The sequence below is a fragment of the Hyperolius riggenbachi genome, chromosome 11 (assembly GCF_040937935.1).
Source record: "Hyperolius riggenbachi isolate aHypRig1 chromosome 11, aHypRig1.pri, whole genome shotgun sequence".
NCBI lineage: Eukaryota > Metazoa > Chordata > Amphibia > Anura > Hyperoliidae > Hyperolius > Hyperolius riggenbachi.
Genome location: NC_090656.1, coordinates 31,780,532 through 31,807,909, shown reverse-complemented (window position 1 = coordinate 31,807,909; position 27,378 = coordinate 31,780,532). Strand labels below are relative to the sequence as shown.

The 27,378-nt window shown below is 48.9% G+C and overlaps 1 protein-coding gene across 2 annotated transcripts in view; it reads right to left on the bottom strand.

Moving 5' to 3' along the window:
• LOC137538980 (NAD(P)H dehydrogenase [quinone] 1-like) overlaps positions 1-27,378 on the bottom strand; it is a 148,425-nt gene that overhangs the window by 45,027 nt on the left and 76,020 nt on the right. Inside the window, exon 1 of one of the 2 annotated variants that reach the window (XM_068261432.1) lies at positions 7,026-7,254. The exons of the other annotated variant lie outside the window; for it this stretch is intronic. Within the exon in view, the coding sequence (XP_068117533.1) occupies positions 7,026-7,032 (7 nt within the window). The 5' untranslated portion in view covers positions 7,033-7,254. Of the gene's footprint in view, positions 1-7,025; positions 7,255-27,378 lie in introns of those variants that run through there. 2 annotated transcript variants of the gene reach the window in all.

Sequence of the window (27,378 nt, the reverse complement as noted above, 5' to 3'; positions counted from 1 at the left end):
TCGTCCTCTGAGAGCTGGCTGGGCTTTCACATACTGAAGAAATTCAGACAAGGGCAAAGCTGTTTGCAGGAAGAAAAGAGCAGCCTGAAACTTCAGTGCATGAGAACAGGGGGAAAGAACCACACAAATGATCTCTTGAGATTCAAAAGGAAGGGTGTATACAGCCTGCTTGTGTATGGATGTATTTTCTATGTGTGGACATACTGTACATCAACCTACTTCCTGTTTTGGTGGCCATTTTGTTTGTTTATAAACAAACTTTTTAAAACTGTTTTTAACCACTTTTAATGCGGCGGGGAGCTGCAAAATTGTGTCAGAGGGGAATAGGAGATCTCCCCTAACGCACTGGTATGCAGGGGAAGACTGGGACCTTTTGGCCTGGGGGGACAACACAAACTAGAGGCCCATTTCACGGCATCCCCAGCCCAAAGCCCTATCTATCTTGTGTGCAAATCTTCAAACTGTGAACGCACACGCACACGCACGCGCACGCACACGCACACACACACACACACACACACACTTCTCCGCACAATCTACCTGTCTGGTGCCTAACCTTAAAGGAGTTATCAGGCTTTTTTTTTCTATGAAAATAAGTGCTACTTACCCAGGGCTTGTCCATGCCCCTTGCTCCCAGCATGTCCCTCTCCGCAGCTCTGCAGTCAGCTGTTCGCTGCCGCTGCCTCCCAGCCCCCGGCGATGACGTCAGGCCGACTGCGCCTGTGCGAGTGGCGCTGTCAATCACCGCCACATGGACCAGAGCGTACTGTGCAGACGCAGAACTACTGCGCCTGCGCAGTACACTCCGGCCCACGTGGCGGTGATTGACAGTGCTGCTCGCACAGGCGCAGTACAGGCCGACATCCAGGTCGGACTGGTGCCATCGCCGGGGACTGGGAGGCAACGGCAGCGACTGGCTGACTGCAGAGCTGCGGCGAGGGACATGCTGGGAGCGTGGGGCTGGAGGAAGCCCCGGGTAAGTAGCACTTATTTCATTAAAAATGCCTGATAACTCCTTTAAACAACCCCCCCCCCCACACACACACACACACAAACCTACCTACCTGGTGATGCCTAACCCCACTCCTGCCCACCCACCATACAAACTACTTTTCTGACACCTACCCCCCCCCCCCCCCTCCAACTACCTGTTTGACAGTGCCTAGTTGCCTGCCTCCCCCCTCCCCTGCCGCCAATCACACCACAAGAAGAAAAAACGTTCCCCCTCAGGCCAGGGTCAGACTGGGGATGATTATCACACAAAAAAAACTCTGAGGGCACTGGCCTGGGCAGAGAATTGAATTTGACAGCAGTAGCAGGCAGGCAGCAAAGTGTGAGTAACTCAGTGACAAGAAGGGAGAAGAAGTACGGAAACAAAATTTATAAAAACCACCTTCTCCTCTGGCGACCTGGACCCGACCTCCTCTATCCTCCTGTCTCCTCAGTCCTACACCTCCTCCACAGTAGCAAGCAGCTATAGGTGGCATATCCGACTCTCAGCCCCCCGAGTGTCCGACTCCTCCAGCCAGGCCAACCAGCCACTCGTAGCCACAGCTCCAGGCCCCCAGCCCCCCCAGCACAGAAAGCTGAAGAGTGAGACAGCTCACTCCGATGACACCTCAGGCACAGCAGCACAGGGGAGGACCGTGTCCGACTCCTCCAGCCAGGCCAGCAAGCCACTCGTAGCCACAGCTCCAGGCCCCCAGCCCCCCCAGCACAGAAAGCTGAAGAGTGAGACAGCTCACTCCGATGACACCGCAGGCACAGAAGCACATTGCGGGCAGCAATGGCTCCAGACGGGGTGCGGAGTCAAGCAGGGTCAACCCACCAGGCCGGAGAGGACCTAAGCTATTTGTGTCCTTGTGGCGCTCACATCCACCGCAGGCGCAGCCATGCACAAGGGCACACCACGGCCGGCCGCCTCAGCCCCTTCTCTGATTGGATACTTCAACTTGCCGGGAAATATCGCGCAAGGTTACGATCCCCTCTGCGAACCTGTCACCTGTGGTATGTCTGCGGCCACTGCATATAGCAGTGGCTGGCCCTAATTACTTAAGATTCGGGCAGCCCGGGGGGCAATTGCCCCCCGTCCCCCTGGGCCAGTCCTCCCCTGCTGGTATGTTTACTTTTGTGTGATTTTAACAATACAGATTCTCTTTAAACACACTGGGACAAAAATAGATAAAAACATTTAAAATTGGGTAACACCCACTGGGGGACTCTGATACAATAAGCAAATAACAAAATCAAAGCAACGTTTGATATGCACAAAGCTTCAATGGAGCACTAGACAGAAATAACAAATAAGCTGTCACCTATGTTCCAGTGTAAAAAATAAACACAGGAGCAAAGCAATCTTGTTATCAATTAGTTTAACAGCAAACCAAATACTGGGCATACACAGAGACCTCTGTATAAAATAAATCACAATGCGTCTATCTCGCATGGATAAAAACTGCCACAAGAACGCTGTTGGTAGTAAGGTGCAGAAAGAGAAAGAATACAAACAATTACCTGCTAGTGCTAGTACTCGGGGACACTTGACTGATACTAGTTACTATTGATACTGATACTATTACAGTTAGTTCACACTGATCCTTCTTGAACAAACTTCTGTGCATGTTTTTATGATTTGTGTACGCATTTGTATTTGAAATTTTGCTTTGTGATTTTTTGGGTGAATTCAAATAAAGTTAATTTACATGAAAATACATTTGTCCCTTGCCTCAGCTCCCCTCTCAGGCAGTCTCCCAGGTTCCCTCCGTAGCCGCCGTCGACCGGGCCAGGTCTCATGGCCCTGCCTGTTGGTTGAGTGTTCTGTGCAGGTGCAGTACTGGCCATGAGAGCGTGGCTGTGCGCATGCGCAGAAGTGGCTGCTGGGGAGGGGAGCAGAACGGACATACTGCGCATGCGCGGCACAGTATGTCTGGGTTTGGAGTCACTGAAGTAGCCCAGGAGAATGGGACTGACCAGAGATGAGCGGCAGGGGACAGAGGTGAACGAGAGGTGCAGAGTGTGTTTAATTATTACCCCCTATAGCTTCAGATTTTACCTTTCGGCTATGGTATCCTTTAAAGTGGTCTGAAGCACACAAACTCATAAAACTGACATAACATTCCATAAAAATGTGTTTTCCTACTTTTTATTACCCAAACAGTTACCATATTTGCTTTTTGTGCTCAAGTAATATTGTCTGTTTACAAATTACAAGTTCCCAAAGTACAGTTTATCTGCTCTGAAAGCTGCCATTGCATTTTATTGAAGCTGCTTTTTATTACCGGTATATATTAAAACCTTCTAGTGAGCACGTCTGAACTGTGTGAATGCTTGGAGCAGAGAGAGCTCGTTTTCAGTTGTTACACACAGGACCGGTTCTAGTCTTTTTGCTGCCTCAGGCAAACATGTGAGGATGTGCCCCCTCCCCGATTTGGAATGATCGCACAACACCCAACAATCTGCTTCATTTAATGTTCACCCATGACATGCTGCAGCTCAACACAATAGCACACTGGCTGGCTGTGAGTCTGTGACACACAAACTGCTCCCCCTCAGCCACTCCATTCCTCCTCAGGAAGGTACACACAGTACATAAATGACCCTGAAATCTCTCCGCCTGATGCAAATGTTTCACCTTGCTTCATGAGAGAACCGGCCCTGGTTGCACACAATGTAACAACTGATATTTTATTCACAAAGGTTACTTATTTTTCACCTTAACTGTAAATGCAGGAGATAAACAAATAAGGAGAGAAAATTAATGAGATAAATAGATAAGGAGAGCTAAACCATGATTAAAGTCAGTTAAAGGGAAGGTTCAAGCAAAATAAAAAAATGAGTTTCACTTACCTGGGGCTTCTACCAGCCCCATGCAGCCATCCTGTGCCCTTGTAGTCACTCACTGCTGCTCCAGTCCCCCGCTGGCAGCTTTCCGACCTCGGAGGTCGGCGTGACGCATTGCGTACATTTTTATGCATTCCCGCTAGTGCAGGAACATCAACACATACATTTTTACGCATTGCTGGTTCAATGCGTACAAATTTACGCATTGAACCAGTAACGCGTAAAATGTATGTGTTGATGTTCCTGCACTAGTGGGAGTGCGTAAAAATGTACGCAATGCGTCACACCGACCTCCGAGGTCGGCAAGCTGCCAGCGGGGGACTGGAGCAGCAGTGAGTGACTACGAGGGCACAGGATGGCTGCATGGGGCTGGTAGAAGCCCCAGGTAAGTGAAACTCATTTTTTTATTTTGCTTGGAAATTCCCTTTTAGGAGAATTATACAATGAATTAAGTTTGTTTGATTTAAGTCAGTTAAGGAAAGTTATATAATGAATTAAGTCAGTTAAGGAGAGCTAAACCATGAGTTAAGGCAGTTAAGGAGAGCTAAATTGTGAGTTAATAAGTAAGGTGAGATAATTTAACATAAAAGCTTTGTGATTTAGGGCCAATGTAACCTAAATTAATGTCCAGCGCTGCGTAATATGTTGGCGCTTTATAAATACAATAAATAATAATAATAATAATAATGTTATCTCCTCTTCAGATGCATAAGCTTACGGGGATTTCCACTGCAGGATAAGTGCTGTGTTTAACTGTTTGAATGCTGTTCTGCTACAATTTCTTTTGTTCTAGTAGCAGGGGCGTAGCTAGAAATGACTGGGCCCCATAGCAAAAAAAAAATTATGCCCCCCCCCCCCCCACGACCTTCCAACCCCACGGACCTCAGACCTCCCACCCAAACATTTTGTGGAGAGATCTGATTTCCCCACAAAATGCACCCAGATTGGCGGCAGATTTCCCCACAATATGCACCCAGATTGTCGGCAGATTTCCCTACAATATGCACCCAGATTATCGGCAGATTTCCCCACAAAATGCACCCAGTTTGGCGGCAGATTTCCCCACAAAATGCAACCAGATTGCTGGCAGATTTCCCTACAAAATGCAACCAGATTGCTGGCAGATTTCCCTACAATATCCAACCAGATTGTTGGCAGATTTACCCAATATGCAACCAGATTGTTGGCAGATTTCCCCACAATATGCAGCCAGATTGTTGCCAGATTTCCCCACAATATGCAACCAGATTGTTGCCAGAATTCCCCACAATATGCAACCAGATTGTTGCCAGATTTCCCCACAATATGCAACCAGATTGTTGGCAATTTCCCCACAAATTGCAACCAGATTGTGGGCAGATTTCCCAATAAAATGTAACCAGATTGGTGGCAGATTTCCCCACAAATTGCAATGAGATTGGTGGCAGATTTCCCCACAAATTGCAATGAGATTGGTGGCAGATTTCCCCACAAATTGCAACCAGATTGTCAGCAGATTTCCCCACAGGGTAGGCAGATAGGTAGACGGGCGGGCAGGGTAGGCAGATAGGTAGACGGATGGGAGGGAAGGCATATAGGTAGCAAGGTGGTCAGTTAGGTAGCCGGGTGGGAGGGTAGGCAGTTAGGTAGCCGGGTAGGCAGTTAGGTAGCCAGGTGGGCGGGTAGGTAGCCGGGTGGGTGGACAGTTAGGTAGCCGGGTGGGTGAGTGGACAGTTAGGTAGCCAGGTGGGCGGGTAGGTAGCCGGGTGGGTGGACAGTTAGGTAGCCGGGTGGACAGTTCGGTAGCCAGGTAGCCGAGTGGACAGTTAGGTAGCCAGGTAGCTGGGTGGCCAGGTGGGTGGACAGTTAGGTAGCCAGGTAGGTGGATGGACAGTTAGGTAGCCGGGTAGGTGGACAGTTAGGTAGCCAGGTATGTGGACAGTTAGGTAGCCAGGTAGCCGGGTGGGTGGGTGGACAGTTAGGTAGCCAGGTAGCTGGGTGGGTGGACAGTTAGGTAGCCAGGTAGCCGGGTGGGTGGGTGGACAGTTAGGTAGCCAGGTAGCCGGGTGGGTGGACAGGTAGGTAGTCGGGTAGGTGGGTGGATAGTTAGGTAGCCAGGTAGCCGGGTGGGTGGATAGTTAGGTAGCCAGGTAGCCGGGTGGACAGTTAGGTAGCCAGGTATGTGGACAGTTAGGTAGCCGGGGCGGGTGGGTGAGTGGGCAGACGAGTGGCTTAGTGGGGTAAGGCCTCCCTCCCTCCCTCCCTGCCTTACCTCGGGGGCCCCCCTCCTGCTATTATGAGCGGCGCGGGAGAGCGGCATATAGAGCAGGCTCCGGCGGGAGTTCCAGCAGGCTCAGACGCTAGAGGTCCAGCTGCCTCCGGGCTACGGCGTCTCCTCTCTCTGTATGCTGCTCGCATTCGAGCAGCATACAGAGGAGACGCCGTAGCCCGGAGGCAGCTGGACCTCTAGCGTCTGAGCCTGCTGGAACTCCCGCCGGAGCCTGCTCTATATGCCGCTCTCCCGCGCCGCTCATAATAGGAGGAGGGGGGCCCCGAGGTGAGACAGGGAGGGGGGGGGCCCGGGCCGGAGCGCCGGCATTATTATAATAAAAAAAAAAGTCCTCTCTTAGCTGAGGGCGGCGGGCCCCCTGTGACGTAGGGTTGCCGCGGGCCCTATAGCAACGCTATGGTTGCTATAGCGATTTCTACGCCGCTGGCTAGTAGGTTTAAGACTGTAAGGAATCTTTTAGCTTAGCGCAAGGAAGAAATGCTGAGTATCTCTCCTCATTTGACTTAACGCATGAACTATAGCTCCTTATTTGTTTATCTCATTAGCTCTCCTTATGCTGGGAACACACAATGCAACTTCCAGTCCAAACTACGGGAATTGGACGATTATTTCCAACCAGTCCAAACTATTCCTGATCGATAAAGGGATTGCTTTTGCAAAATTGTCATTGGAAAATCCCTTTATTGATCCAGGACATGTACACTCGATGGGAAATTGCACCATGTGTTCCCAGTATTCTAGTTAAGGTGAAAATAAGTAAACTTTGTGAATCAGCCCCCATGTTTGATAAAAGCTTTCTAACATATCCAGCTGACCTGGAGTAGCCTTATAAAGTTTCTTTAAAAAAAATGTTTGTTCATGAACTTATTCTTATTAATATCCTATTTCCTATAGAGTAACACTGTAGAGGACTCACCAGCCATGACTGCAGACGGGCTCCTGTGTGTTCAGGCTCTGCTGATCTGGGACTGACTTGTGCCTTATATAAGCGATTTCAGTGGTCCAGCCCACACATTCCCTGGAAGGCAAACAATCACGATGACTCAGGCAGAATGAGGGATCACTGGGGTTATACTCAGCTGCTGGAGCACATTGGACCGCGCGCTCCCCAGCCCAGATGTCAGCTGTTATAGACTGGCCAGGCCGGTTCTCCCAAGCAATCGTTAATTCTGGCTTTTACAGACTTTCCTTTTCTTGTTATTAGATACTAGAGATGTAAATATGGCCAGGGAGGGGGCAGTGACAGCTGCAGGAGAAAAGATCTAATCACCACTCCTCACTACATGCACTCTGGCCTCTCACCGACCGGCAATAATAATATCCGCCACTAGCGTCTCATTATCTCTGAGCAGAGCTGGATCATCCACAAGGCAATTCTAGGCAGCTGCCTAGGGCCTGGAGAGAGTCTAGGGGCCTGATGGATGCTAGTCTTCACCAAATCTTACTAAAAAAAAAAAAGCCAGATGACCATTATCAAAACTGCTATCTTGCTTAGGGCACCATTTCATCTCAATCCATTTTTGGTCTCAGAGTCATTTCATATTGAGATACTGGAGTAAAAGGGATCCTGCAAACCTGGACTGAAGCTCTTTAAAGTGGAACTGTAAGGCTTTTCTCACATCTAAAATCGAAATCACTGACGGCCACAGTTTGCGATTTTGAGAGTGATTTTTTTCCCCCTCCTAGCCGCAAAAACGATTTTGTGAGCGTTTTGTGTTTTTTCCTATACTTTCCATTGTAGCAAAATCGCCCAAAAATGGTGCCCACAACGCTTTGGTCAGCGGAAAGCTGACAAAATGCGCAGATATGATCTATCCTATAAGGAATAATCGCACAAGCACTTTTAAGGCAATTTTCAAAATCGCCCGCGCTTAAAAAATAGCGAAAACGCCTTGGGTGTGAACGAACCCTAACCAAGGACTGAGCTTTATTCCAATCAGTAGCTGATACGCCCTTTCCCACAAGAAATGTTTACATTTTCTCTAATAGATCATCAAGGGAGTCTGTATGGATGATATTGTGGTGAAACCCCTCCCACAGTGTGATGTCATGACCAAGGTCCTGACAGTTTGCTGTCTGTGAACCTCGATGCATTGTGGGAAATAACGTATTTTTCCAACTGCCAAGCAAGCAATATCTCCCTATGTGCATAGAACTCTATTGAATGAAAGTTCCGTACAGATCACCTGGCAGAACTAAAGATGTCACCACCAGTGATAAATGTCAGAATGTAAATCAGGGAGAGGAAAGATTTTACAATGGGCAAACACTGACTAAATAATCTATAAATCAATATTGTAAAAAAAAAAACCTGATTTTCACTACAGTTCCTTTTTAAATGTGGTCTCCTTTCATACTGAATCCGTTGTGTTCCATCTCATCATCACATCCAATCCCAGCGCGATGCAATGATATTTCTATGGTACATGCACATCAGGTGAGGGTGCGGCGGGTCTTATCAGAGTAACATACAGCATACTGTGCATTTACCAGATAACGTGCGTGATTACAGTGGCAGCGAAGCATTGTACCGTATGCTTCACTGCATGGTGGCATTGCACGTCAATGCAGTATCCAACTGTAATGAATAGCGGAGATGCCACCGCGCGGTCTGACGGCGGGGTGGCTGTCTCCGCGTTCAGACCGGCGGTTTCCGCACAGCAGCATGCGTCTGGTTTGCCTGGGCCTTCTAGTGCACACAGATGGAGAGCTACGCTAGAAGGCAGGACCTTTATGCCAGCAGGAGAGGTATCAGCTGACCAGGACGATCAGCTGATTCCAGCGGAACTCCTGATTGGCTGAGTGGCTGGGGGCGGCGCTGAGGAGCGCTGGAGTATATATACATCTTGCCTGTCAGTTGCTGGTTGTCTGCCGTTGCGAATACTTACTGGCTACCAGAATATCTCTATCCCCTCTCTTAAAGAGAATCTGTATTGTTAAAATCGCACAAAAGTAAACATACCAGTGCGTTAGGGGACATCTCCTATTACCCTCTGTCACAATTTCGCCGCTCCTCGCCGCATTAAAAGTGGTTAAAAACAGTTTTAAAAAGTTTGTTTATAAACAAACAAAATGGCCACCAAAACAGGAAGTAGGTTGATGTACAGTATGTCCACACATAGAAAATACATTCATACACAAGCAGGCTGTATACACCCTTCCTTTTGAATCTCAAGAGATCATTTGTGTGTTTCTTTCCCCCTGCAGCTATCTTCCACTGAAGTGTCAGGCTGTTTCTTCCTGCAGAGTGCAGACAGCTCTGCCTGTATGTAATTCCTCAGTATGTGAAAGCCTAGCCAGCTCAGAGGAGGATTTATCCAGCTTGTAAAAGATAAGAGAGAAGCTGCCCTAATCTAAATAATACACATGCAGTGTGCAGAGAGGGGCCTGGAGGGGGGAGATGCATCACAGAACCACAACACTGAAGAACTTGGCAGCCTTCCAGACACAGGCTGACAAGTCTGACAAGAGAGAGATAAGTTGATTTATTACAGAGATGGTGATAGTAGAACGTGCTGCAGTAAGCCAGAACACATTAGAATAGCTTTTGGAACTTGTAGGATGATAAAAAAACAGGATGCAATTTTTGTTACGGAGTCTCAGATAGTCCCTGCACAGCCCAGGGCCACCTGCTCCTCAGGTGGTCTCTGGCCTAAGTTATCTGTGTCTCCCGCCCCACGTGAGATAGCCTACAGTTGCACCAAACACTTACACTTCATTGGTGTTCAGAGGTTAGTCATACTTGCATTATTGGTGATTCTGCAGATCATTTAATCAAGTATACATCTGTATTGTTGATGATTCTGCAGATCATCAACAATCAGATTCTCTCTGTGTGCTGACACCGATCGTTACAGAACGGCAGACCTGAAAAAGAAAATGGACGCACTCAGCAGCCGTCTTGATGGACTAACCACCTCGGTGGAAAATTTCATCAGGGTGTTGGATGGCCAACAGACCCAGATTACCGCTTTATCTGGGTCCATACAAGTCCTTCAAGCGGCTGTGAATGCAGTGCGATCTCCTCCAGTTACAGACTTACATATGTCTGTACCCAAAAGGTTTTCTGGTCATAGATCTGACTTTCAGAACTTTAGAAATCGAGTATTGTCTTATTTTGAGTTGAGACCCAATTTATCGGGAACTGAGGCACAGAGACGTTTATGAAGACCCTTTTGTCAGGGGACTCACAAACATGGGCATATAGCCTCCAGGCAGGGCATGAAGCTTTATCGTCAGTAGAGGAATTTTTTAAAGCTATGGCCATAATTTATGATGATCCGGATATTGCCTCTACCGCTGAGCGGAAGCTTAAGACTTTACGTCAGGGTAAAGATCCGGTAGAAGTTTACGCAGCTGAGTTCAGGAAGTGGGCTGTGTCAGCTAGGTGGGGCTCATTCGCATTGTTAGACTGTTTCCTATCGGGTCAATCGGGTCTATCAGATGCAGTTTCTGAGTTGATGTTGGGACACCCTGAACCAAAAACTATTGATGAGGCAATCTCTTTGGCAGTACGGGTGGATCGCCGTTTGCGCTATCAGAAACAAACCCGGGGTAAGAATACTGTAAGATATGTCTCCTACGCCTCTCCTCCACCCGTGTCACCACCGCCAGAGCTAGTGTTGGGCGAACAGTGTTCACCACTGTTCGGGTGATGTTCGAGTTTGACGGCCAAACCGTTCGGCCATATGGCCGAACTAAGAGCGCATGGCCGAACGTTCCCCGAACGTTTGGCTAGTGCTGTGATTGGCCGAACGGGTCACGTGGTTCGGACCCGAACGCGCTCTGATTTGCCGAACGGGTCACGTGGTTCGGGTAAATAAATACCCGATCCACGTCATTTCTCCGCCATTTGTCTGTGGGTTTAGCTTTGGGTAGGCAGGCAGGGTAGTTCTCTCTCCAGCCAGGCTAGCCAGGGTCCCCCCAGTCATTGTGTCGCTGCTGGGAACAGTAGTACACCGCTCACCCACACTATATAGCATTGTGTTTACTGCCACTCTGTGTCTCTGCTGGGAACAGTAGTACACCGCTCACCCGCCACTGTATAGCATTGTGCTCTGTGTCGCTGCTGGGAATAGTAGTACACCGCTCACCCACCACTGTATAGCATTGTGCTCTGTGTCGCTGCTGGGAACAGTAGTACACCGCTCACCCACCACTGTATAGAATTGTGCTCTGTGTCGCTGCTGGGAATACTAGTACACCGCTCACCCACCGCTGTATAGCATTGTGCTCTGTGTCGCTGCTGGGAATAGTAGTACACCGCTCACCCACCACTGTATAGCATGGTGCTCTGTGTCGCTGCTGGGAATAGTAGTACACCGCTCACCCACCACTGTATAGCATTGTGCTCTGTGTCGCTGCTGGGAACAGTAGTACACCACTCACCCACCACTGTATAGCATTGTGCTCTGTGTCGCTGCTGGGAATAGTAGTACACCGCTCACCCACCACTGTATAGCATTGTGTTCTGTGTCGCTGCTGGGAATAGTAGTACACCGCTCACCCACCACTGTATAGCATTGTGCTCTGTGTCGCTGCTGGGAACAGTAGTACACCGCTCACCCACCACTGTATAGCATTGTGCTCTGTGTCGCTGCTGGGAACAGTAGTACACCGCTCACCCACCACTGTATAGCATTGTGCTCTGTGTCGCTGCTGGGAATAGTAGTACACCGCTCACCCACCACTGTATAGCATTGTGCTCTGTGTCGCTGCTGGGAATAGTAGTACACCGCTCACCCACCACTGTATAGCATTGTGCTCCGTGTCGCTGCTGGGAACAGTAGTACACCGCTCACCCACCACTGTATAGCATTGTGCTCTGTGTCGCTGCTGGGAATAGTAGTACACCGCTCACCCACCACTGTATAGCATTGTGCTCTGTGTCGCTGCTGGGAATAGTAGTACACCGCTCACCCACCACTGTATAGCATTGTGCTCTGTGTCGCTGCTGGGAATAGTAGTACACCGCTCACCCACCACTATATAGCATTTCTGTACTGCCACTGTACTGCTGCCAGTCAGCGTGTACTTTAAGGATGAGTGAAATGAAGAAGAAATCCTGTGAAAGAGGGAGGAGCAAGGGAAGAGGTGTTTCCCCTGACGGTTCACGTACAGGCCACAGTGGAGCACCGAAGAAAACCCACTCAATACCGCCCATGTTGTCCAGGAAATCAACCCTCACAAATCCAAAAGAACAGGACCAGATAATTAATTGGATGACCTCTCAATAGTCCAGCAGTGGGTTAAGCAGCACCAGCACATCACGCACGAGGTCCAAGTCCTCAGCCAGTTACAAGGAGCCAGTGGGCACAAAGCTGACACAACCGGCAGCGACACCACGCACACAACTGCCAAATAACCAGTCCGAAGAATTTCCTCAGGACACAATGGGGTATTCGCAGGAGCTATTCCCAGCCCAACAAACTTCCACCTTTCAAAGGTCAATGGAACAGCCAGAAATGTTGTGCCCGGATTCACAACCATTTACTGTGGGAAATGCACCGCGCACTGAAATGCAAGGCGAGTCCGAGGACTTTGAAACCCAAATCCCAGAGCAAGTTGGGCAGGAGGGGTTTCAATTGCAGGAGGTCGGCCGAGAAGATCTGGAAGACGACGTTGGAGTGAGCTGCGCAGAGGTTGTTCTGGGGAGCTCTACTCCACGGCGGCGGCCCACAATCACATATGACGAGTTTGAGGAGATGGAAGAGGAGGGTTTGGACAATGTGGACACAGACCCAGATTTTGTATGTGAAGGAGAACATCGCCGTCGTAGCAGCACAGATGAGTCTGTTGAAGAACCCACTGCTGCACGAGTTCGCCTTGTGCCACAAGGTAGGCGGCGCGAAATTTCAGGCACCACAAGCGTGGAATTTCAAGTGAGACGCAAAAGAGGCGCAAACAGAAATCGCCAGCAAGGCAGGTGCTCCAAAGACTGGGCTTTCTTTGAAGACTGCAGTGAGGATGGTACCATGGTGTTTTGCAAGGTGTGCAAGACCCGCCTGAGCAGGGGGAAAAACGTGGTTCCCAGCCGCTACCACTTTGCGCGCTCTGCAGTGCCTGAGTTGCATGAGCACGTGGTCAGCAAAATAACCCAAAGCTTGAAGAATGCCATTGCCTGCAAGGTTCACCTCACCACTGACACCTGGACGAGTGCGTTTGGCCAGGGTCGATACATCTTCCTTACCGCGCACTGGGTGAACCTTGTGGAGCCTGGCAGCGATTCCTCACCTGCTACGGCGCGGGTGTTGCCCACGCCGCAAACAGCTGCACCGCCGTCCCTCCCACTGGATAACAACAGCAGCACCTACCTCTCTGACTCCTTCTCCTCCAACGCATCTCAAAGCTGTACCTCATCCGGAAACGCTAACCCAGCAGCAGTAGGATTGTGGAAGCAGTGCAGCACAGCTGTTGGCATGCATCAGCAAGCGTTGCTGAAGCTGATCTGCCTTGGGGATAAGCAGCACACAGGGGAGGAAATTTGGAGGGGAATAAAGGAACAGACGGATTTGTGGCTGGCACCGCTGGACCTGAAACCGGGCATGGTTGTGTGTGATAATGGGAGTTATCTCATTCGCGCTTTAAGGTTGGCTAAGCTGACACACATCCCTTGCCTGGCGCACGTGATGAACCTAGTAGTTCAGCGGTTCCTGAGGACATACCCAGGCGTGGCCGATCTTCTGTTGAAGGTGCGACGAGTGGCCAAACATTGTAGAAATTCCAGTACTGCTTCAGGGGCACTCGCCAAGATGCAGGAGCGCTTCAATCTCCCCCACCATCGCTTGCTTTGTGATGTCCCTACGCGCTGGAATTCTACGCTGCACATGCTAGCCCGCTTTTGCGAGCAGAAGAGTGCAGTGGTCCAGTACATGACGGCGCAGTACCGAGGCGCATCCGGACAGCTGCCAAGCTTCTGTGGATCCGATTGGGCCAACATGTTGGACCTCTGCCAAGTCCTCCAAAATTTTGAACAATCCACGTTGTTTCTGAGCAGTGACAACTCTTCAGTCAGCATTACCATACCACTGCTGTGTTTACTGAAGAAGTCAATGTTGAAAATCAAGGAAACAGCTGTCATGATGCAACTGGGGGAATCTGAAGGAGAAAACGATCAGCGTGATGATACCAACATCAGGCCATCTGCTTTAGGAAACGCTGGCCCCAGCAGCTATGACGAAGAAGAGGAGGAGGAACAGCTGGAGTTGGAGCAGGAATTTCATGCCACCACTGACGAGGGCCAGAGCGGTGCACGTTGGACTTCCACAATTCAGCGCGAATGGTCAGCAGAAGCAGACCGGGAAGAAGGTGACGACTATGATGCATCACTATCACAACGCTCACAAGAGGATGATGAGGATTCTGGCAGGACTCTGGCACACATGGCTCAATTCATGCTAGACTGCATTGAACGCGACCCACGCATTGTGCGCATTCTGGACAACACCAATTACTGGGTTTATACCCTTCTGGATCCACGGTACAAACACAATGTTCCAAAACTGCTTGAAGAAAGAGTCAGACAGGTCAAAATGGAAGAATACCAGCAGGCCCTTGTGGAGACTTTAGAGAGGAGATTGACATTCTCCCCCTCCTCTAGCCAGTTGTACGCCGACAGACTGACTTTCGCAAATCCAGGACGACCAGGAGGGCAGCAAACAACACAAGCCGCAGCTAGTGCCCAAAAGGGAATGGTATCGGCAGTGTCTTTGGAGTGGGAACATTTTCTGACACCCATGCAGCAGCCCACAGAACAGCAAGCGTGCAGATCCACCTCCAACACCGATCGCCTGGAGAAGATGGTCAAGGACTACATGTCAGATGGCGTAGCTGTGTTGAACAATCCATCTGCACCCTTCAACTATTGGGTATCGAAGCTAGACACCTGGCACGAACTGGCAATGTACGCAATAGAGGTGCTGGCTTGCCCGGCAGCCAGCGTTATGTCGGAACGCTGTTTCAGTGCTTCCGGAGGCATCGTCACAGATCGGCGTATCCGCCTCTCCACAGAAAATGCAGACCGTCTGACTCAAATTAAAATGAATCAATCCTGGATTGGAAACGACTACGCAACACTCCCGGACCCCAACCAAGTAACATTAACAATGAACATCTGTGATGGGTTAGCGTTTCCGGTCCCTGTTTATTGAACCTCTCATCTGTATTACATTAATGACTGCATGGCGACAAAATGCATTGCTATCCGCACGCTTCTTGTCCTCATGCAAGGCCTGGGTTGCGCCTGAAAGCGTGGCCTTCTCCTCCTGCGCCTCCTCCTGTTCCATCACGTGTGCTGCTGCTGGGTTAGCGTTGCCGGTCCCTTTTTACGGAACCTCTTATCTGTATTACATTTATGACTGCATGGCGACAAAATGCATTGCTATCCGCACGCTTCTTGTCCTCATGCAAGGCCTGGGTTGCGCCTCAAAGCATGCCCTTCTCCTGCTGCGCCTCCTCCTGTTCCATCACGTGTGCTGCTGCTGGGTTAGCGTCTCCGGTCCCTTTTTACGGAACCTCTTATCTGTATTACATTTATGACTGCATGGCGACAAAATGCATTGCTATCCGCACGCTTCTTGTCCTCATGCAAGGCCTGGGTTGCGCCTCAAAGCGTGGCCTTCTCCTCCTGCGCCTCCTCCTGTTCCATCACGTGTGCTGCTGCTGGGTTAGCGTTTCCGGTCCCTTTTTACGGAACCTCTTATCTGTATTACATTTATGACTGCATGGCGACAAAATGCATTGCTATCCGCACGCTTCTTGTCCTCATGCAAGGCCTGGGTTGTTGTGTCTCAAAGCGTGGCCTTCTCCTCCTGCGCCACCCTCCTCCTGTTCTATCACGTGTGCTGCTGCTGGGTTAGCGTTACCGGTCCCTTTTCCTGGAACCTCTTATCTGTATTACATTTATGACTGCATGGCGACAAAAAGCATGTTACCTGTGCAAAGAAAAATGACATTTTCCGCATTTAAAAGACATTTTTTCCTTTGAAACTTTACAATAAATTTTCTCAAAAACTATAAGCTCTTTTTCAAATATTTTTTTCCCTCTTGTACCCACTCCCAAGGTGCACATACCCTGCAAATTTGGGGTATGTAGCATGTAAGGAAGCTTTACAAAGCACAAAAGTTCGGGTCCCCATTGACTTCCATTATGTTCGGAGTTCGGCGCGAACACCCGAACATCGCGGCCATGTTCGGCGAACGTTCGCGAACCCGAACATCCAGGTGTTCGCCCAACACTAGCCAGAGCCAATGCAAACTGGACATTTAAAATTGACACAACTGGAAAGAATCGCAGGAAAACAGAACAACTCTGTTTGTACTGTGCAGAGGAGGGTCATAAGTCAACAACTCAACATGACGCAAAATGGGGGCGGAACAGAAAGCTGCTTTCAATGTTTTGAAGGCCTTAATTGCCTCCGGTGGCCAGTTAGATGCATCATTCATCACACCCAAATCCCAGAGCAATGTGTGCAGGAATTTGAATCGCAGGAGGTGTCCCGAGATCATCTGGACAAGTGACCAAGTGACAAGTGACCAAGTGACAAAGTGAAAAGTGACAAAGTGACCAGTGACAAAGTGACAAAATGACAAAGTGACAAAATGACAAAGTGACAAGTGACAAGTGACAAAGTGACAAGTGACAAGTGACAAAGTGACAAGTGACAAAATGACAAAGTGACAAGTGACAAAGTGACAAAGTGACAAAATGACAAAATGACAAAGTGACCAGTGACAAAGTGACAACTGAGAGGTTGTTCTGGGGAGCTCCACTGCACTCAGTCGCATATGAGGAGAGGTCTCGTCGGGACTGCTGATCCTCCTCAGCTTGCTCAAAGCCTTGAGGGTTTCTGAAGATCCTCTGCTTGGAGTTCGCCGGGGTTCAGCTTGGTGTCGGGGTCGGCGGCGTCCTCCTCACTCCAACGTGGCAGATCTTCTGTTGAAGGAAAAAAAAAAAAACATTGTTAAAAGTCCAGTACCGCTTCTGAAGGACTCACCAAGAGATGCAGGAGCGCTTCAATCTAGCGCACCATCGCTCGCTGGGTGATGTCCCTCCCTACGCGCTGGAATTCTACGCTGCACATGCTAGCACGCTTTTGCGCAGTGCCGAGGCGCATTCCAGCAGCTAGCTACCAAGCTTCTGTGGATCTGATTGGGCCACCATGTTGGATCTCTGCCAAGTCCTCCAAAATTTTGAGCAATCCACGTTGCGTGACTGAGCAGTGACAACTCTACAGTCAGCATTACAATACCACTGCTGTGTTTACTGAAGAAATCAATGTTGAAGATGGAAAACCGCTGGCATGATGCAAGTGGGGGATTCTGAAGATGAAAACGATCAGCGTGATGATACCAACATCAGGCAACCTGCCTCAGGAAACGCTGGTCCCAGCTATGACAAAGAACAGGACGAGGAACAGCTGGAGTTGGAGCAGGAATTGGATGCCCCCACTGCCGAGGGACAGAGCGGTGCACGTTGGACTTCCACAATTTAGCGGGAATGGACAGCAGAAGAGGAAGAAAGTGATGCTGGTGACGAATATGGTGCATCACAACAATCACAACGCTCACAAGAACATGAAGACAGAGGAGTCTGGCAGGACTCTCTGGCACACATGGCTCAATTCATGCTAGACTGCATTGAACGCGGCCCGCGCATTATTCACTATTCATTATTATTCATTATTCTGGAATCTGGACAACACCAATTACTGGGTTTATACCCAGTTTATACAAACACAATGTTAAAAAACTGATTGAAGAAAGTGTCAGACAGGTCAAAAATGGAACAATTCCAGCAGGCCCTTGAGGATGGAGACTTTAGAGAGGAGATTGACATCCTCCTCCTTCTCTAGCCAGTTGTACGCCGACAGACTGACTTCAGCAAACCCAGGAGGACCAGGAGGGCAGCAAAGAACACAAGCTGCTGCTAGTGCCGAAAAGGGAATGGTATTGGCAGTGTCCTTGGAGTGGGAACATTTTCTAAAACCCATGCAGCAGCCCACAGAACAGCAATCGGGCAGTTCCACGTCCTCCAACACCAATCGCCTGGAGAAGATGGTCAAGGTCCAGGACTACATGTCAGATGGCGTAGCTGTGTTGAACAATCCATCTGCAGACAGACGGTGAGTGTGACAGGCAGCACAGAAGGAGCATGGCAACTCACTCATAGTACCACAGTTTGATAGTGCTGCCCAAAAAATTATATGGATCCGTGGACCCGGGCACTGCGGGCAGTACTGGGAAGTGGGAACGCAGATTTTAGTACCTAAACACACGATACAACATGTTTTCCGGGGTCGGACTCTGAGGCACATACAGATGGTCCCGATCATCATCCTCATCATACAACTCTTCTCCTGAGTCTGACCCACCCACCACCTCTGCCACCCCAACATCCCCAGACACAGACCCCTCATTGTCCTCAACATTAACTTGGGATGCTGGCCTGAGCCAGACCTCCTCCTCCACGTCAGGCCCCATCGTCTCCTCAATGGCAGCCCTCATTAATCGCTCTGGCGACGGACCGATGAACACAACGTTCTCCTCCGGGGAGGGCTGCTGCTGACCACTGGCTGCTGGGGTGGATGTTATAGCTTGCGTGGGGCGTTGGCTGTTGCTGTTGTTGGGAGTGCTGCTCACAGCGGAGGTCTCTGAGGAACTAATGGTGAGCTCATATAGTGGTTGGCGGTGAGTGGAGTATTACTGATCCCAGCAATATACACACTGACTGGCAGAGTATGCAATGCTATATAGTCTGGCTGAGCGGTGTACACAGAGTGGCAGTACACACAATGCTATATAGTCTGGCTGAGCGGTGTACACAGAGTGGCAGTAAACAATGCTATATAGTCTGAGCGGTGTACACAGAGTGGCAGTACACACAATGCTATATAGTCTGGCTGAGCAGTGTACACAGAGTGGCAGTAAACAATGCTATATAGTCTGGCTGAGCGGTGTACACAGAGTGGCAGTAAACAATGCTATATAGTCTGGCTGAGCGTTGTACACAGAGTGGCAGTAAACAATGCTATATAGTGTGGCTGAGCGTTGTACACAGAGTGGCAGTAAACAATGCTATATAGTCTGGCTGAGCGGTGTACACAGAGTGGCAGTACACACAATGCTATATAGTCTGGCTGAGCGGTGTACACAGAGTGGCAGTAAACAATGCTATATAGTCTGGCTGAGCGGTGTACACAGAGTGGCAGTAAACAATGCTATATAGTCTGGCTGAGCGGTGTACACAGAGTGGCAGTACACACAATGCTATATAGTCTGGCTGAGCCGTGTACACAGAGTGGCAGTACACACAATGCTATATAGTCTGGCTGAGCGGTGTACACAGAGTGGCAGTAAACACAATGCTATATATAGCGTGGCTGAGCGAGGTACACAGTGGCAGTACACACAATGCTATATAGTCTGGCTGAGCGGTGTACACAGAGTGGCAGTAAACACAATGCTATATATAGCGTGGCTGAGCGAGGTACACAGTGGCAGTAACCAATGCTATATATAGTGTGGCTGAGCGAGCGGTGTACTACTGTTCCCAGCAGCGACACACAATGACTGGGGGGGACCCTGGCTAGAGTGGCTGGAGAGCGAACTACCCTGCCTGCCTACCCAAAGCTAAACCCACAGACAAATGGCGGAGATATGATGTGGTTCGGGTATTTATTTACCCGAACCACGTGACCGTTCGGCCAATCAGAGCGCGTTCGGGTCCGAACCACGTGACCCGTTCGGCCAATCACAGCGCTAGCCGAACGTTCGTGGAACGTTCGGCCATGCACTCTTAGTTCGGCCATGTGGCCGAACGGTTTCGCCGAACACCATCAGGTGTTCGGCCGAACTCGAACATCACCCGAACAGGGTGATGTTCTGCAGAACCCGAACAGTGGCGAACACTGTTCGCCCAACACTAGTCATAAGGTACAGAATTGTCCTAAACAGTCGGGAAACGCTGCCGCCTTGGTGTAGTCAGAGAGGTAATACCCTAGGCGCGCAGTTATTACCTCTAAACAATAATCGTCTGCTCCTTCCTTGTTCTGTCACATGGGAGGGTCAGACTGCTCCCACTGAAGCTTTTCTAGACTCTGGTTCAGCGGCTAACTTTATAGATTACGAGTTTGCAAAGAATCTGGGGATTCCCCTACTCCCGTTAGACCAACAACTTTTGGTCACGGCGGTAGATGACTCTCCTCTGCAAAGTAGACACCTCCTTTCTCGGACCCCTGAGTTGATGTTCAGTGTTGGGGTGCTACACAAGGAGAGTCTGCAGTTTCTGGTCCTGCGTATGGCCACCCCCACCATTATTCTTGGCATGCCATGGTTACAACTTCACTCCCCTCATATTGACTGGGCTTCAGGTCAGTTAACGAGCTGGTCTACCCATTGTCATCATCACTGTTTAGCAAAAGTAACCATAGGAAACACCAAGATTCAGGTTAAAGGTGTGCCAACTCAGTACGCAGAGTTTGCTGACGTATTCTGTCCCAAATCAGCAGATAAACTTCCCCCTCACCGTGCCTTCGACTGTCCCATCGATTTAAGATCTGGTTGTATGCCTCCTAGGGGTCACCTCTATAATCTATCTGGCCCTGAGAAACTGGCAATGCAGGAATATATCAAACAGAACTTGGCCAAGGGTTTTATCCGTCCCTCTCGTTCACCAGCAGGGGCAGGATTCTTTTTTGTAAAAAAAAAAAGGATGGAGGCCTTCGTCCCTGCATTGATTATCGAGGCTTGAACAAGATTACAGTGAAAGATTTTCTCTAAACTAGATTTGAGAGGCGCATACAACCTAGTTCGAATTAGGGATGGTGACGAATGGAAGACGGCCTTTAACACGCCCGACGGGCACTACGAGTATCTGGTGATGCCCTTCGGGTTGTGTAACGCCCCGGCCGTCTTCCAGGAGTTGATTAATGAGGTGTTCAGAGAAGTGTTGGGGAAGTTTGTTTTAGTATATCTGGTTGATATACTGATCTTCTCGTCCAGTCTCTTGGAACATCGAAAGCATGTTAAGTTTGTATTGGGGAAGTTGAGACAGAATCTGCTTTACGCTAAATTAGAGAAATGTCTCTTTGAAGTGACCTCCGTTGCCTTCTTGGGGTACATTATCTCTACGTCTGGCCTCTCCATGGATCCTGGGAAAGTCTCTGCTGTTTTGGAGTGGCCTCAGCCTGTGGGGTTGAAGGCACTCCAAAGATTTTTGGGCTTTGCCAACTATTACAAGAGATTTATAAAGGGATACTCATCAGTGGTTGCGCCTCTCACCAGTCTCTCCAAGAAGGGTGCGGATACTTACCACTGGTCAGCAGAGGCACATTCTGCTTTTTCTACACTGAAAAAACTGTTCTGTTCTGCATCCATCTTAAGACATGTGGATATCACCTTCCCCTGCATCGTGGAGGTTGATACTTCAGAGGTTGGGGTGGGGGCTGTATTGTCTTAACGCTCAGGTTTGCAGGGCAAACTCCACCCATGCGCCTACTTCTCTCGTAGGTTTTCACCCGCAGAGAAAAACTACGATATAGGCAACCGGGAGCTTTTAGCTATTAAATTAGCTTTTGAAGAGTGGCGACATTGGCTAGAGGGTGCAGAACATACTACCACAGTTTATACAGATCATAAAAATCTGGAGTACATAGAGGGCACCAAGAGACTTAGCCCTCGTCAGGCCCGGTGGTCTTTGTTCTTTTCAAGATTCAGATTTGTAATAACGTATACCCCTGGTAGTAAAAACATCAAGGCCGACGCCTTGTCCAGGTGTTTCAAACCTGAGACAGTACAGCCCTCAGCCCCTGAGACCATTCTTCCTCAGAGGGTAGTCCTGGCAGCCACTGAGACCTGGAAGGATTGGACAGTCACTTTGAGTCCCTACCAACAGGATGTTCCAGAGGGGAAACCCGAGGGGGTGATGTTTGTACCACTGCCTTTTCGTCTGCAACTCCTACATCTGTTTCATTCCCACAAAAATGCTGGTCATCCCGGGGCCACCAGAACTCAGGATTTACTGGCCAGATGTGCTTGGTGACCTACATTAGCTACACATTGTAAGGAGTTTGTGAGGGAATGTGCCGTGTGTGCCAGGAGTAAACCTTCTCGCCAGGCACCTGTGGGTACCTTACAATCCTTACCAGTGCCAAGTGAACCATGGACTCATCTGTCCATGGATTTTGTAGGAGAACTCCCCAGGTCTGAGGGCAAGACAGTCATTTGGGTGGTAGTAGACAGATTCAGTAAGATGGCTCATTTTGTTCCATTAAAAGGACTCCCCTCGGCCCAAGAATTGGCTGATCTCTTCATCCAGCACGTTTTCTGGTTACATGGTATTCCGGAAAATGTAGTGTCAGATCGGGGAGTCCAATTTGTATCAAAGTTTTGGAAAGCTTTTTGCCACCATCTGGATATGGACCTCGCATTCTCATCAGGCTACAACCCACAGACCAATGGCCAGACCGAGAGAGTTAACCAGTCCCTGGAGCAATTTCTCAGATGTTATGTCGCAGATGCTCAGTCCGATTGGGTAAAATTTTTGCCATTTGCGGAATTTGCGCACAACAACCTGAAAAGTTCCTCTTCAGGATTTTCCCCATTCCAGGTAGTGTCGGGAAGATCACCCAAGTTTGCCCCGTTACCTGTGGCGTCTACACCATTCCCAGCCTTGGAGGATTGGCAGAGGGCTTTGAGGGAGATTTGGGGAATGGTTAAGAGGAACTTGGGGAAAGCTTTTCAGACCTAGAAAAAACAGACAAGAGGCGGTCTGTAGAATGGGAATTTTCTCCGGGAGACATGGTATGGTTATCCACTCGGCATTTGGCCCTGAAGCAACTGTCACCCAAACTGGGTCCTAGATTCATAGGACCATTCCCAGTGACCAGAAAGATTAATAACGTCACTTATGCGATTGATCTCCCAGCCAGCATGAGAGGTGTGAGATCATTCCATGTGTCTCTGTTGAAGCCGGCAGTGCAGGTGGATTCCTTCCCCCCCCCCCCCCCCTGTGTTGGTTGATGACCAACCTGAATATGAGGCTAACCCTAACCGTAACCTAACTACTCTATACCTGGCTAACTATACTGAAGGCTCCTACACCTAACTACACTATACCTGGCTACCTATACTGAAGGCACCCACACCTAACTACACTATACCTGGCTAACTATACTGAAGGCACCCACACCTAACTACACTATACCTGGCTACCTATACTGAAGGCACCCACACCTAACTACACTATACCTGGCTAACTATACTGAAGGCCCCTACACCTAACTACACTATACCTGGCTAACTATACCGAAGGCCCCTATACCTATCTACACTATACCTGGCTAACTATACTGAAGGCTCCTACACCTAACTACACTATACCTGGCCAACTATACTGAAGGCACCCACACCTAACTACACTATACCTGGCTAACTATACTGAAGGCCCCTATACCTATCTACCTATACTGAAGCCACGTATACCTAGCTAAATGAATGTTGGTAGATCTCCTGGGCGTGGCAAATTTTAAAGTAGCTGGCAAGCCGAAAAAGTGTGGGCACCCCTGCCCTAGGCTATGACCTCTTGGCCTAAGGGCCCGAAACTCACCAGTCATGATCCCCTAAAGAGTCCCTACAATGCTAGAAAATTTGCCACTGCTGAGCCATTGCCCTTTGAAAAGATTTGAGATTTTTGAAAGTGAAATAGGGAGCCTAATGGAAGCCTATGGCAGAATTCAGCACTTTTGCACCCCTATAATTCTGGTTGGTTATCATCACCCGCCGACTTTAGCAGTTAATAGCAAATGCCCCTTACATCCTAGCAACACCAAATTTGCAGGATATGTTAAAAAGATAGCAGGAAACAATATTTAAAGGACTTCCGAGGCCACAAATGTGAAAAAAGTTAAATACCTTTTCATAATCCAGATCCATGGAGGACGCCATCCGCGCCCTCCCGGTCTTTCCCCCATGGCTCCTGCAGTAATACCGGCCCTGGTCGGGTCCCGACTCCCGACCCCTCCGAACGGGTCGGGTTCTCATTCTCCACTCAATATGGCCGCCACAGATTGCCGCGGCTGCGCAGTCCGCATAGACGCGATTGCGGCTGCGCAGCTCTAGGGCCTCCTCCTGCCGCGTCATCAATATGCGTGCATACATCGGACGCATCGGGAAGAGGCCCTAGAGCTGTGCAGCCGCAATCGCATCTATGCGGACTGCGCAGCCGCGGCAATCTGTGGCGGCCATATTGAGGGGGGAATGAGAATCCGACCCGTTTGGAGGGGTCAGGACCCGACCGGGGCCAGTATTACTGCGGGTGCCATGGCGGAATGAACGGGAGGGCGCAGATGGCGTCCTCCATGGATCTGGATTATGAAATGGTATAACTTTTTTCATACCTCGTAAGTCCTTTAAAAAAAAAAATATATATATAAATATATATATATATATATATATATATATATATATATATATATATATATATATGTATATATATATATATATATATACCGTGTATATATATATATATATATACCGTGTGTATATATATATATATATATATATATATATATATATATATATATATTATTATTTTTTTATTATTATTTTTATGTGCTGAGTGTGGGAAATCTGAAAAAAAAATGACGCGGGGTCCCCCCTCCCGAGCCTCTGTAACCCCTTGTCCCCCATGCAGGCTGGGATAGCCAGAATGCGGAGCCCCGGCCGACTGGGGCTTCGCACCCTGAGCTATACCAGCCCGCATGGTCCATGGTATGGGGGGCTCCGGGGGGGGGGGGGGGTAGCCAAGCCTTTCCCCCCCCCCCTCCCCGGAGCCCTTGTCCAATCCATGGACAAGGGGCTCTTCCCCACCTCCGGTGCCCCAGGAGGAGGTGGGGGTGACGACTCCCTGGGGGGGGGGGGGTTCATGGTGGCATCTGGGAGTCCCCTTTAAGAAGGGGATCCCAGATGCCCACCCCCTCCCAGGAGAAATGAGTATAGGGGTACAAAGTACCCCTTACCCATTTCCACAAAGGGTTAAATGAAATAAAAACACAACCACGAAAAAAAGTCCTTTAATTTTCTTAATTAACCAGAAATACTTACCTGCACCTTTAAAAAAAATTCCCACGCCAATATCCTCGGTAAATGATCCAACGAACTGTATCCTCTTATGTTGCAATCTTCTATTAAGTTGATTGAAGAACTCCGAAGCCCCCACCCACATAGCAGAGAATGCGTCCTTTTGGACGCATAGCTGCTAGCTCCCGCTGTCTCTCCCCACCTGCCTGCCTGCACCTGTCAACCCCCACCTAGGCTGGCACCCAGTGCACCCATGGGTGCACTGGGTGCCAGCCTAGGTGGGGGTTGACAGGTGCAGGCAGGCAGGTGGGGAGAGACAGCAGCGGGAGCCAGCAGCTTTACGTCCTTCCGAGGACGCATTCTCTGCTATACTAACAGCTCATGAATGAGGCGGATCTTTTAAAAGAATCGGTTCTTTTTTATGAATTGACTCTTTTTTTTTACTTTAAAATCGATTTTCTCAAAAACTATAAGGTCTTTTTGAAAAAAAATGTTTCCTCTTGTTCCCACTGTTCTTCTTAACATTTCCAGTAATTTTGGTGTTGCTAGCTTTTAAAGGGGCTTTGCTATTAACCGTTAAAGTCGGCGGGAGTATATTTTCCCACGGTCAGAAGGAGAATTTTCATTGAAACTTTAAAATTGATTTTCTCAAAAACTATAAGGTCTGTTTTTTTTTTTTTTTTTAAAAATCCTCTTATTCCCACTGTTCTTCTTAACATTTTCTGCAAGTTTGGTGTTTCTAGCTTTTAAAGCGGCTTTGCTATTAACTGCTAAAGTCGGCGGGTGCTTAATTTTCCCACGGTCAGAAGGAGTTACTTTAAAATTGATTTTCTCAAAAACTATAAGGTATTTTTGAAAAAAAAATTCCCCTCTTGTAGTCACTGAAAGATCTCAGGTGTTAGACACCTTGAAACATATTTTCCATCACTTTTCTGGCCAGCATAAATGTTTCTAGTTTTCAAAGTTCGCCTCCCCAATGAAGTCTATTGCGGTTCGTGGAAGTTCGTGTGAACCAAACCTTCCGCGGCAGTTCGCGAACAGGGTTCGCGAACCGAAAATCGGAGGTTCGCGACTTCAGCAGGGACAGGGAAGCTGGTCAGAGTTGATGGGAAGATGGATGAAGCTAACTACAGGGCAATCCTGGAAGAAAACCGCTTGGAGTCTGCAAAAGACTTGAGAGTGAGGCGGTGGTTCCCCTTCCAGCAGGACAACGACCCTAAACATAAAGCCAGGGCAACAATACAATGGTTTAAAATAAAACATATCCATGTGTTAGAATGGCCCTGTCAAAGTCCAGATCTAAATCTAATCGAGAATCTGTGGCAAGATCTGAAAACTGCTGTTCACAAACACTGTCCATCTAATCTGACTGAGCTGGAGCTGTTTTACAAAGAATAATGGGCAAGGATTTCAGTCTCTAGATGTGCAAAGCTGGTAGAGACATACCCTAAAAGACTGGCAGTTGTAATTGCAAAAAAAGGTGGTTCTACACAGTATTGGCTCAGGGGGCTAAATAATTATGCACACCCCACTTTGCAGTTATTTATTTTTAAAAAAAGTTTGGAATCATGTATGATTTTCGTTCCACTTCTCACGTGTACACCACTTTGTATTGGTCTGTCACGTGGAATTTCAATAAAATTGATTCATGTTCGTGGCAGTAATGTGACAAAATGTGGAAAACTTCAAGGGGGCCGAATACTTTTGCAACCCACTGTATATCAATCAGGGAGTGTAATTAGAGTACTGCTTCACACTGACACACCAAACTCATTGTGTAACGCATCGCAAACAGCTGTTTGTGTAGTGACGGCAGTGCTGGACTGGTGCGCACCATGGCGAGAGTGCAGGCCGTGTCGGTTTTCAAGCCTATATGGTCGCCCCCCCCCCGAGACACTCATATAGCCGGCGGTCATTACTTCATTGTGATACGCAAGCCCCTTCACCGAGGCAAGGTAACGATCACGGGGGAATTGACACATGTACATGCCTTTTGTTTTGTTGTTGCAGCTGCAGTGCAACCAGAAAAATTAGGCAGGAAGGTACACGCACCACAAAAAGCAGTATAGCGGGCGCTGCTAGCGGCGGCCTTAAAAATTCATGAATCCACCTGGAGTTCTGCACCCTGTTAGTGGTGGCGGAGAAGGCAGTAAAGCGGCCTGCGGGCAGAGGTGCTGTGTGGGAAGCGACTT